This window comes from Corvus brachyrhynchos, unplaced genomic scaffold (assembly GCF_000691975.1).
Source record: "Corvus brachyrhynchos isolate BGI_N302 unplaced genomic scaffold, ASM69197v1 scaffold94, whole genome shotgun sequence".
Taxonomy (NCBI): domain Eukaryota; kingdom Metazoa; phylum Chordata; class Aves; order Passeriformes; family Corvidae; genus Corvus; species Corvus brachyrhynchos.
Window position 1 is genome coordinate 9,497,450 of NW_008238330.1, and position 11,835 is coordinate 9,509,284.

At 32.5% G+C, this 11,835-nt stretch overlaps 1 protein-coding gene across 1 annotated transcript in view; it reads right to left on the reverse strand.

Moving 5' to 3' along the window:
* The window catches only part of ULK4 (unc-51 like kinase 4), a 215,356-nt gene that overhangs the window by 196,851 nt on the left and 6,670 nt on the right, over positions 1–11,835 (reverse strand). The window contains exons 4-13 of the mRNA XM_008633969.2: positions 11,380–11,519; positions 9,843–10,002; positions 8,230–8,331; positions 7,324–7,407; positions 6,614–6,689; positions 5,899–5,994; positions 4,006–4,130; positions 3,818–3,887; positions 1,311–1,410; positions 770–874 (exon numbers count right to left, since the gene is read on the reverse strand). Of these exons, the coding sequence (XP_008632191.2) occupies positions 770–874; positions 1,311–1,410; positions 3,818–3,887; positions 4,006–4,130; positions 5,899–5,994; positions 6,614–6,689; positions 7,324–7,407; positions 8,230–8,331; positions 9,843–10,002; positions 11,380–11,519 (1,058 nt within the window). The remainder of the gene's footprint in view (positions 1–769; positions 875–1,310; positions 1,411–3,817; positions 3,888–4,005; positions 4,131–5,898; positions 5,995–6,613; positions 6,690–7,323; positions 7,408–8,229; positions 8,332–9,842; positions 10,003–11,379; positions 11,520–11,835) is intronic.

Genomic DNA, 11,835 nt, shown 5'->3' on the forward strand with positions numbered 1-11,835 from the left:
GCCTTCCCCAAATCTGCAATTTACTGAGTAAAGTTGCTAAGATTGCTTCATTTTTTCTGGCACAGAAACAAAAGGAAGACTAAAGGGGCTTCTATCATTCCTTCTACCAATACATCTGCCTATAAATGCACATTACATTGTCATTGTATTGCAGAGATCTGATGCTTTTTAGCTTGCTCTTTACTACCAAACAAGTGTCAGTTCCCTGCTCAGGAGACTCATTACAAACTGTTAGCACATTAGAATCTGTATGACAGAAACAGGACGGACATTTCTTGTAACTTCAGGTGTTCTTTTAGAGAGAAAATAAATTCATACTTAATAGAAACATTATCACAGTTGCAGTCTAAAGAGTAACAAAAGTTATTCTGTAGAACTCTTAACTCCCAATCTAGAAGGCTTCATAGATGCCTTTGTCTTGAGTATAACAAACCAAAGTTTTGTGTTCATTTAAGTAACACATATCAAAGCAAGTTACCGGAAAACAAATCTACAAAAGCACTGAACATAGCATTTAGTAGCTTCTATTTCTTGTAAGATATTATTTAATATTATTATTCAATCCCAAAATAACTCATTCCTCCAAATTACCAACACAATAGGGTTATAAAGACTGCCAAAAAATTGCATGAGAGCTTGCCAGATAATTGGGTGGAACTGCTTTAAAATGAGAACTATAAAATACAGGAAAGGAGTTTCACCCTGATCAAAAATTTATCTGCAAAAATAGCCTCAACCACAAGTTCCTGAATCTTTTATTTTGCTTTACCTTTGGATTGTCAATGATTGGTGTCACGATAAGATCAGATTCAGTGTAAATAAGCTCTTTCAATTTTGACTCCATATCCTGCTGACTTGAGCACGTATTTTCAGCCTAGAACAAAAGCCAAGGTTTTTTGAAAAACTGTTTTGTAACAAAAAGACTTAATTCATGTCTATTCACAGAATATTTCATTTCAACATTATACCAAGCAGTCTGGCCATGGAAACATATTCTAACTTGCTTTTTTATTTATGTAATAGCAGATAGGACCAACTAAAAATTATGGTAAGAGAAACATATTGGAAGAAAAAGCATTAGGTCAAAATGTAGACTAAGAAGAAAGAAGATAACATGTCTTTTATGCACTGGGGCAAAAAAGGAGACTGTCTTAATTCCTACATCTGAAGTTTTGCAAATACTTTTTTTCAAACAACTTGCACACTGTTAATTGTGGAAGGATACAAAAGAAAGTTGACTTGCCACAGACTTCAGACTGATATTCTAACTGTAAGATACCATCATCCCTCAGTATAAACTTTTTACTCACTTTTTTCAAGCATGAATCTCCTTGTGAAGAATTTTTGATTGGGGCAGTAGTACCATCATGTACTTCTACTGCAGAGTTAGTTCTAGGCGTGGGACGAGAACTTCAGCAAAAGAAAGAAAAAAATAATTAAAACCCTATAAAGATTACAGATTAAGTTTCATTGCAAACTACTTTTTTTGTTGCTCTTTTGAAACTTTCATGCCATACAGCAAATTTTCAAAGCTGACAAACATAAATTACACTATGCCTGATCCATCAACTAAACACAAATCTTCTGTCTTTAAACGTGTTCTGACAAGGTTAGGATTTGTTTGCCAGTTAGAAATGGGAAGACGGTAGTTTGTTGTAATTGTTAAATAAATATAATTTGATTATTTTCTCAGCCATAATGACACTGCAAACTGGACGATAAACCATTTTTATCTTAACTCCTAATACCAAAAAACATACAAAGCAAATTAATGTGACAAAAATTGCAATTTATTTTATCTTATTCTCTTCTGACTGCCAAGTCCTAGCTAAGTAACGAGAATTAAAACTCCTAATTTTTATGTATCATTGTGAACTGGGTTTAGCTTTTACTTTTTCTTTTTAAAATCCTGTCTGCTAATTAGAAAATGAAGAAGGAGAGACCAGAATACTGCCAAGTTGCAACTGTCATAAAGCTGCTAGTGAACTTGGGGCTTTAGTACACACCAGTTTAAATTAAAGCATTTAAAATGAACTTCAGAATTATTGTAATTGGCAGGCCAGGAAACTTGTTAAATCAAGAACTTCAAATGAACGCGTTTCCTTGATTAGCAGAAAGTAATAAACACATTTAGTTTAGCAAATCAGATTTCTATAATAGAAAAAACCACTAAATTAAAAATACAAACACCAAACAAAATTAAAGACACTCAGGAAATCGGTGATTAAATGACTAACATAACTGTTCTCATGTTCCATCTATTTTCAATAGAAATCTAAATTTAAAGGGTACAATGAAAGAATGCCAAAATATTACCTACATAAAAATACATTAAATATCCTAATTCTTATGGTAAAAAAAGTGTATCAGGATCTGCTTGGAATTTTAGTTCCTAAACAAAAAAAATCCTATGATTTCTAGCTAGGAGGCTGGACAAATGATTATAAGCTGACATTTGCTTCAAAACATGTAGATTTGTTAAATTTTTTTTTTTAATTAATTCAACGGATTTGCTTTCATATATGTTTGAGATACAGAAAATAATACTTATTTTTTAGTTGTCAGATGGTTTCTCAGTTTAAAACAAGACAAGAGATTATTGAATTAAACTAGTTAAAATGAATGAGATCTATTCCATTTGCACAGTAGAAGCCACTGTTGTTAAAAGCTGATTAACCCCCTAGCAAAGTAAGTTCTGGTGCCAAGTGCTAGGTCAGCAAATTACTTTCACTTCAGTGTTTTAATACTTTACTAGAAATCACATACACTGCTTTCAGAAGTTACATCACTGAAGAGAATTTCAGAACAGGTTTATTTTAACTGTTTGCATTACATTTCAAATTTTGTGTTTAAATTAATGTACTTATAAAAAATTATGTTGCTAAAAAAACACTATTAGGGTTACATGTTATATGGCTTTTAATATCATTGTAGCCTTTCTTTTCAGCAGATTGCTACAGCAAATGCTACTTGATATTACTAATAATATGTGTCTAGCTGTGATGATAAAAGTTGTGAGATGAGAAGTACTACTTTATTAAAACTAACTGAAATAACTTTTGTACACAGTATGATGTACAAAAGCCCTATTTCAGGTTATGCAAGAAGCTTAGAAAAGTATTTTCAAATGGGAATATTTCTTCTTGATGTTGATAGGAAAAGTATTTCACTAGACAATCTTGGTTTGTAAGGTAGTACAAACAAATCACTGTTAAACCAATCGCTATTTTTTAATTTAACACCCATGTAGTACTTAATAGACTGTTCACCAATAGCTTGTGATGAAAAGCTGCAGGCAGAATTTATTAACAGATCATATGCTGAATGCTTATTCTTATGTATTTTAAACAATCATGCTTCAAGCCTATTTTATATATATATGAAGTAACTAAGAAAGAAAGATCTAAATAAATTTTTCTGTTTAGACAGACAGTTAAGTAATCAAAAGTTGACTTTCAAAAGTAAGAGTAATAAAGTCATATAATCTTTAACTACACACACGACTTTCATGGCTCTCTTTCATGGTGGAGGAAAGCATGCTATCAGAAGTTTAAAATATGCAGTCATCACAATTAGAGAAAGCCTTACAAGGTTCCTTTAATAGATTGATAAGAACTTATCAAAACTAAGTGAATCACTTAATGCAGTTTTGGGTTCTCAGAGTTCCCGAATGTATTTTGTTATTTATTAACTGGTAATAGAAAATTCAGAAGGAGACACAGACACAGTGTTATAGTCATAATAATAAAATGTTTGAAGAGACAGTGGGGAAAAAAACCAACACCAAACCTACAAGATTTCAAGGCACTTTTCATACCTGAGAAGAAACATGGATTCATTTGATTCACCATCAACTACACTTCTGGGGCGCAAGTCAGTCTGAGTTTCTACCGAAAAGAGAACATGAACTTGCATTCAGATGTTAAAATCAAATAAAACATAGGGAATAAGCATGTTGGTAGGATTGATAAAATAACTAAAAAATAACATAATGAGCAATATTACCTATTTTGAAAGAATTGCTTGGTGGTTTAAGACCTGCTCTTGAGGATGACAAGTTATCTAGATTTTTTTGAGCATCCACTGACTCTTTGGCACTCCAAGAAACTGATGACTCCGTGTCTTCCCTGCTGTTTAATAAATTATATTAATTACAGATTAAAAAAAAAAAAAAGATATCATATCCATTATCTGTTGCAATTGTTAGCATACAGCTTAGTTGTCATTCTCTAGAACAATATGCTCTTGAAATACGTGTTGCACATACTTTTTATATTGGTAATGGCAATGACAAAAAGTACGTTTACAGCAAAAAACTTGGAGAATATTAAAAATTCTCTCTATCATTAGAACTTAAATGAAAGACATCAGAAAAGTTAAATTATTAACCCATAATACAAGAGATACTAAAGAAATACTAAAAACATTACAGACATTTCATTCTTCACAGTAAAAAGTCACAACAAACCTATCTCCAACAATGAAGTCTATAGCCTAGATTAAAACCACTTTTTTTTGTGCGTGTAATGACTTACATGTCACACTTAAATGCAATTTTATTGGTTTTGGTTGTTTGGGATTTTTTTAACATGTCCTTATATTATTGACATGGAACTGGGTCATAAAACCTTCATGAAGGCTCTCCAGGATATCAAATATTAATCCAACCCACACTGTGAAGAAAATAGATACATGGGTCTCACAGTGGGAAAAGACACAGTATTGAGCCTCCTTCACATGTCAAGCCAATGTTTTACATTTGTCATATTTGTCAGTGAGTGCATACATCAGCAGATATTTCACAGGCATTAGAAAAATCTCAAGAGTATGGCCAAATAGCCCAATATTTTGTAGGAGATTAAGATTCCTCTTGTTCTCCAAAAATTCCCTAAAATAAGCTCTAAGACCTAAGTCTTGCTAAAACCTTGAATGAAATCTTAGTTCATGGTATAAACTTTAAATATTAATTTCTTATTGCAGGTCAAAGCAGTAATAAAATTACAAGACAGAGCTGTACCTCAAACTATAATAAACATTATTAAGAAAAATACTGCAGCACTGGTATCTGAAATAGGTATAGAACAACATGAGAGAAAATTTTAAAGTAGATATAACAAAAACCACTCAGCATTCTAAAACTATTTTGACATTAGTTCCCCATGTTGGAATGTGAAATATCTTTCAAATACTTAGAAAAACATATCATAAAAAACAATGCTAAATGTCCTAATTCAAAACTAGAAACACAAAAACCAGCAAGGTAACAGGAGTTCAGAAGAAGCCTAGCTTGTTAATACGTAGAAGCCATTTTCACAAAAGCTTTGGGTGTTTCTGCAGTGTATGTAGCAGTGGAGAGTATTAAAAATTTAGAAAAAAACCCCCCTAAATTAATGCCTTATGTCATAAGCAAAGAATATGGGTCAGCTGCATTTGCAAGATTATAAGGCTGAACCACAGCTCTAAGATATGCACTGATAGGCTTTGTGATGCTCTAAGCCTAGTGAATAAAAACAAACAAATCACTAAAGATAAAACTGACCCATATTGATAAGATTCTACAAAACGTTTAAAAAAAATTGTAAGTCAGATTCATACAATAATTTTATATAATATATAAACAGATAAATAAAAATGAGAGCATTTAGCTCAGAAGTGAATTTTAATGCATTCTATAGCCAACAGGAAGGAGTCTGTTGAAAGTGAATGGACAGTGCAACACACTAATAGGATAATACAATTCCTAAACATCCCAAACTGCCCACTGATTGATGTAAAAATCAATTAATGAATGAAAATTCTAAAGAAAGTTCAAAAATTATAAAATTTACAGACAAACAATAAAATTTTTATCTTTGCTTATATTTATTTAAAAAAATGTCTTCCTTGAACATTCAGTACCTCGAGCTTGTGCCCTGTCTGTCTGCAGAATCACCACCACAATGGCCAAGGGATCCTTTCCAGAATGGATGCTGCAATAGGTCTGTCCAATTCAGCCTTTTGAAAAACAACAAACAAACTGTAAAAGCAGTGGCTAAGTACAGCTCCACAGAGACATACCGGACTAGATTTTGAACCCAGTGATACTACAGGGCAATTAATCCTGTCATTTGCTTTTATTTGGACAACAAGTAAGTTTTCTTACAGAACAAACTTTTTGCCTTAAATCAGAATGGAAAATTCACATAACAGGTATGAGAGTAAGAATGAATGAAACTGCAGAGTCAATCCCACATGTAAATTATCTGACATAGCCTATAAATTATAGTCTTAAATTTTTTAATAATGTAACTGTATCAGGTATAAGTTAAGGCTAATAAAATACATGTGCCCATTGCTCTGGAAAAGCAAAGCCATCCAATTCTAAACTGCTTCTCATTCTGTTACAAAGTTATCTATTTAGCACCAGGTACAAAAATTAAAAAAAGATGCACTTAATGAAAACATTAATTCTATGTATCTTCATGTAAGAAAAAGCAGTTTGCTCTTTTATATGAGGCATGAAATTTTTTTTTGCATTTTTTGTCATCTAAAAGATACTATACATACAATATCATGGTAATTATTTTCTCCAGAGGTGACAACATAAACAGCAGCCGTGGATTAGGCAGTTTACCTTTTATGAGGATCCTTCTGAAGTAACCCATCAAGCAAACTGATGAACTCAGCAGAAGGTTTGTGAATAGCAGAACCTGTAAATAGAAGCACTTCAGATCAGTATTGGACAGCAAAAACAACCATCACCCAATGTAAACCACGCTATTATCTACAGATCATGCTAAAAATCTTTCTTGATAGTAATTTCATCTGAAAAAAAATCTCAGTGTATAAAGAACCTTAAATATACACTCTTTGCACTTTAAAGAATCCTTTAAAAAAACCCCAAACAAACAAACCACTAATGCTTGGTCATCAAACTAATTAAAATTGTTTGCAACTTTAAAAAAAAACCAACTCTCCAATTATCAGACAGCCACCAGGAAGAAATTAAGTGGAGTTAAAATCTGCTTAAATTGAAAAAGAGCGACTAATATATAAGCATCTCTGTGAATAACACTGGTGTCCAGAATGACCAAGATCAAAAATTCCATCCCAGTAGGTAGATTCAGTGTTAACAATTAGAAGTAAATTATATATGTCTCTGTCAAATGGGAAACAAGCATTCATCACTAACAGGAAATTATCACAGGAAGGCATTGCTAACGTTCACACTTCAGACAACTAACTGATTCCTGCAATCAGCCTCAGAAGAAAAAGGGTAAAACAAAACTTGAACTTTCTAAGTATTACTGTGATGTGATCCATTAAAGAATAACAGAACCCTACCCTCTGGTCCTGGTTGCAAAGGATCTTCAGATAAAATCTTTTCAATTAATTCAGAACGGCTTTCTGAGAAGAATGGTGGTTTTCCTACAAACAAACAGAAGTGTATTTCACAGATTAGGCAAACTCCAAAATGGTTGTAAGGTGATTTATCATGAGCTCATTTTCCTAAGAAAGCATCCAAAGAAATAAACAACCTTGGCCTGAGTACTGTTTATCACATTTTCTTGTCAATTTAAATTCCAAACCTTGGATTAAATTCTTTTATCATGAACAGCAAAAGAAACCATAGACAGAAGACACACCAAAGATGGCTTGATGGAGGTGACCATGATAGCCCTGTATGAATCTGCAGTGAGACAACATGAAAAGGCAGAAATCTCAGTATCTGTGTTACTGTGTTGATTCAACAGATCAGCATTTTGTTTAAGGTTTAAGAAGGCTACAGTGTAATTCTCTTCTGTGATGAAGCTTCCTTCCAGGTGCAGCTAATGGGTAGTTTATCTGTAGGGAACCAAATTACTCTATCTTTACAATAGTGAAGCAGTTTCCTCTTTCAAAGGTTAAAATACTGCACACAGAGTTTAATACCAAGGAGATTAAAACATTGCACTGTCAGAAGTCAAGGGCTGCCATAATTTTAAATCATAGTATTTAAACCTTACATGTTGGTTACGACTGTTGTCAATAGGACCACTTAACAGTATTGTTTCACTTGATTATTGGACAAAGACACTTTTTCTTTTTTGTCTTTTAAGCACAGTTAGTATGTTCTTCAAGAAATCTTCAAAACCTGTCTTAAGTTTTTCTATGTCCTAACTTCCCTAGAAAGTCAGTAAGAATTTACTCCAGGACCATGACCTACGTTTCTATTATCACAGATATTAAATATATATACAAACGTACAACCTGAGAACATTTCATAAAGTAAACATCCCAGGGACCACAGATCACTGGCTTTGCAGAAGTTGTCTCCCTTTATTGCTTCAGGAGCTGTGTATAACGGAAAGCCTACAAAATACAGTATGTATAATTAATGCACTTTGGTTATTCATTCAGCATTCATCCTTTTCAACACTTCAAATTTTATCTCCAAACTTCACCGAGTTAGAGATTATCTTCACTCGACATATAAGAAAACTGAATAGCAAAGGTAAGTAGTTTCAAAGGAACTTCTCTCCTATAGTGTAACTGGCTTATGTAGGATTATATATTCTACTTTGTTGTTTATTTCACTTCTATTAACCAAACTGACTTGTGCTGCACTTTTCAAACACAGTGATTAATACAAAGAATGTTCTGACTTGTTTTAACAGCTTTCAGAGCCAAGCAATTTGAGCAGAATGGGAAACCATCCTCATGTGAGTAGAAATAATTATGTTACATCAGATTTGGGATATCTTTTTTTAAAGCTATTCCAAGAAATAAACCCCCATGAATTTATAAAGTTCTGTTACAAAAAACAAGGTAGTTAGCCAAGGAAATCGCTGATCTAAACAGTTATGGCTCTTTTCCCACTAAAGCACTATGAAAACATCACATATCAAATTATAGCAGCTTATTCACAAATCTCTCGTTTGATACAGGAAAAAAATATACAGTTCTTATTTCTACAGTAGTTCCCATCAGTTTTCAAAAATCTCTAAAAAAATTACACAAACTCAGTAAAAGTGTAAATTCCATAGTCCCTTAAAGAGTTTATTTTGGATTCTTTTTTCTTGTTTTTTTTTTTTTTTTTTAAGTGACAAAAGGTCATTACCATACATATCAAAACAGCTATTCTGAAGAGTAACAGGAAAGAGAATAGATTTGTATTTCTTCCTGAATAAAGACCTGATCTTGGTCTTACTATTTCCAGTGTGAACTTTCAGAAGAAGACAGCAAGGAGAGCTCTCTTTGTTCTCATAAAATATTACCAAGAATTCCATTGTTTCTGATAAAAGTAACTGATACATGAGACATCATTATCTTGGAAATAGAAGTCTCTGAGATGTTTCAAGATAATGACTAATAAAAGATTCAGAACATTAAAAACAAGTTTCTGAATTTTTCTTATTCAATGAAGAAATAACACAGTATTTTCAGTCTACTGCATTTGTATGGATCTGCTTGCTGAAACTGAAACACAGTAACTTGCTCATACTTTAAAATGAAATTATCATTCTTTAAGGTAGTGAAACAGTTGACCTCAACCTAGAATTAAGTTAGACCATGTACATCAAAAAGGACAATGAAAGTACAGCAGTGCAGACTCCAGCGAAAGAAGCAGTAGTTCTGTGTAGTACTTCCTGAATTTTCTGTACACATTTTACACTAACTTAATGGAATTTAGTTCCAGACCTTACAGAGAGCATCTGCAGCACAGAATTTTAAAAAGTCCACAAATAATTCCATAGCTCAATTTTTTCTGAGACAAAACAGGATTAATTCTAAACCATTTTTCTTTATCATAATGATTGATATTCCAACTTCCATTCTGTCTCTTTGGTGTAAGTTAATTCTGTGTAGTAAAAAGCTCGTACCCTGAACTATATTTGTAAAGCGTCCCTGTGGAGTGCTTTCATTAATATCTTCACCTTCTTCAGCTCCAGCTGAAGCAAAAACTTCTTCCAAGTCTTCACCATCTGCTTTAGCCAAGCAAAAACTACTGAATTTCAAAGTCCCAGACCCTTCCAGTAGAATCTGTAAGAACAAACAAAATCCAGTGTGCTAGTATCATATAGTAAAACCGAAAACTGCTGAAATTTCCAACATGAAGTACAAAATAATTTATTATAAAAATAATCACAATTTCAAAATATTTAAGGAATAGAGATGATGTCTATAACCAAAATAATTGAAGTTTTTCTTTGAAGTCAATGCCAATACTTTTGGTTGTAAGAAAAAAGTATCCCAATAGAACTCTTAAGAGGTTCAATGTGCACTTTTGTTTACTCATTATTAAATCTAAATAAACAATGATGTTACCAGAGAAAAGAAAGTTGAAGTAGAGTAAAACTGCATAGGAAAATAAAGTCTAGTAAAACCAAACATGGCTTCATTTGAGAAAAAGGAATTTTTAGTTAGCAGAAAATGCCACAGATTTTTTCCAATAATGATGAGAGTTTTCTCTGGCCAGTCAGTGCTTATTCTTCTCAGTTAAAAACTTCATAATCCCAAAAACTTGAAGAAATAGCCCATTCAGCCAGAAGTAGGGGGCGGGGCACCGAAGAAGCCTTAACTTTAGCATTTTACTTTCTGTTTAAAGGAGTATTTTACAGCAACATTCTTCTTTGGAAGACTACTAAGTCGTCTACATCATACTTTATTAATGAATTTTTAATGCTTTTGGGTCCACAAATGACAGGAACTGAGTAGAATTGTGGAACATTTAACCAAAGATTCAGAGGATGGCAACTTGATCACTTACAGATCAAGGACAAAACCAATTACTGTGAAGCAAAAATTTTTTACTATAGTCATATTCGGGTGACTACATGAATTAAAAACAAACACAGACTTTGGCAAACCTCTACATAAATTACACACACACACAAAATGATTTATACACAAAGATTTATATTTTTATTCAGGAATAAGACGGTAATTTCCATGGCATCTGCAAACAATAGAGAAGGTTATCAACAAAGAAACTTTAGTTAACTTTGCTCCCTCATCAGCATTTTCTATGACTGCAAAATATTCTGCACCATGACAGAATAATAATAAATTTATGGGTCCAAGGACAGAGAACTAAAATCCTTCATTAAATGAAGCTAGTACACCAAATCAAAAAGAATAAATCACATCATATCAGATATACACCAAGGAAAGAAATCAATTATATCATAAAATATTCAAGCTACAGACTTGTCTCTGATTGTCTTCACATATATATTATATTGTCTTCACTTATATTATGTTATATATTATCTCATCTTCACTTTATATATTATGAAACTCAACTGACCTCCCAACTGAGGTAAGCCTCTTCCTAACAGTAAAATACAAATAATAAAATAAATGTTGATGGCATGGAAAGTGACATCCAGTCGACATATAGATAATATCCCTCCTTACCTTTCCAGGTGTCAATTCACAATAGATAATTCCATGCTTATGAATATGGTATAAACCAGTAACCAGCTCAACACCAAATTCTCTCACCACATCTTCTGGTAGATGTTCGTCCTGAGCAATGACAGATTCTAGAGAACCACCTGAAATACACATAGTCAACAAGTGCATATAAAGAAGATGTCATACAAGTAATGCCCAATTACATAAACTTCTTCAAAAGATGTCAATCAAAAACCATTCTCAGTGGATATTAAAAATATTTTTCGATATCTAATAGTTACAAAATCCAAGATGTACAAAAAAATTATTTTCAATACTGTGACAAAATCTTAATTTTGTCTGGAAGAAAACTGAGTGCATGACTTCAAAATTACTTCAATATTATTTTACAAAGGAAACAGAAGGGAAAAAAGAAATCCAGAAACTGTGTCACTTCACAATGTAATAGTACCCCAT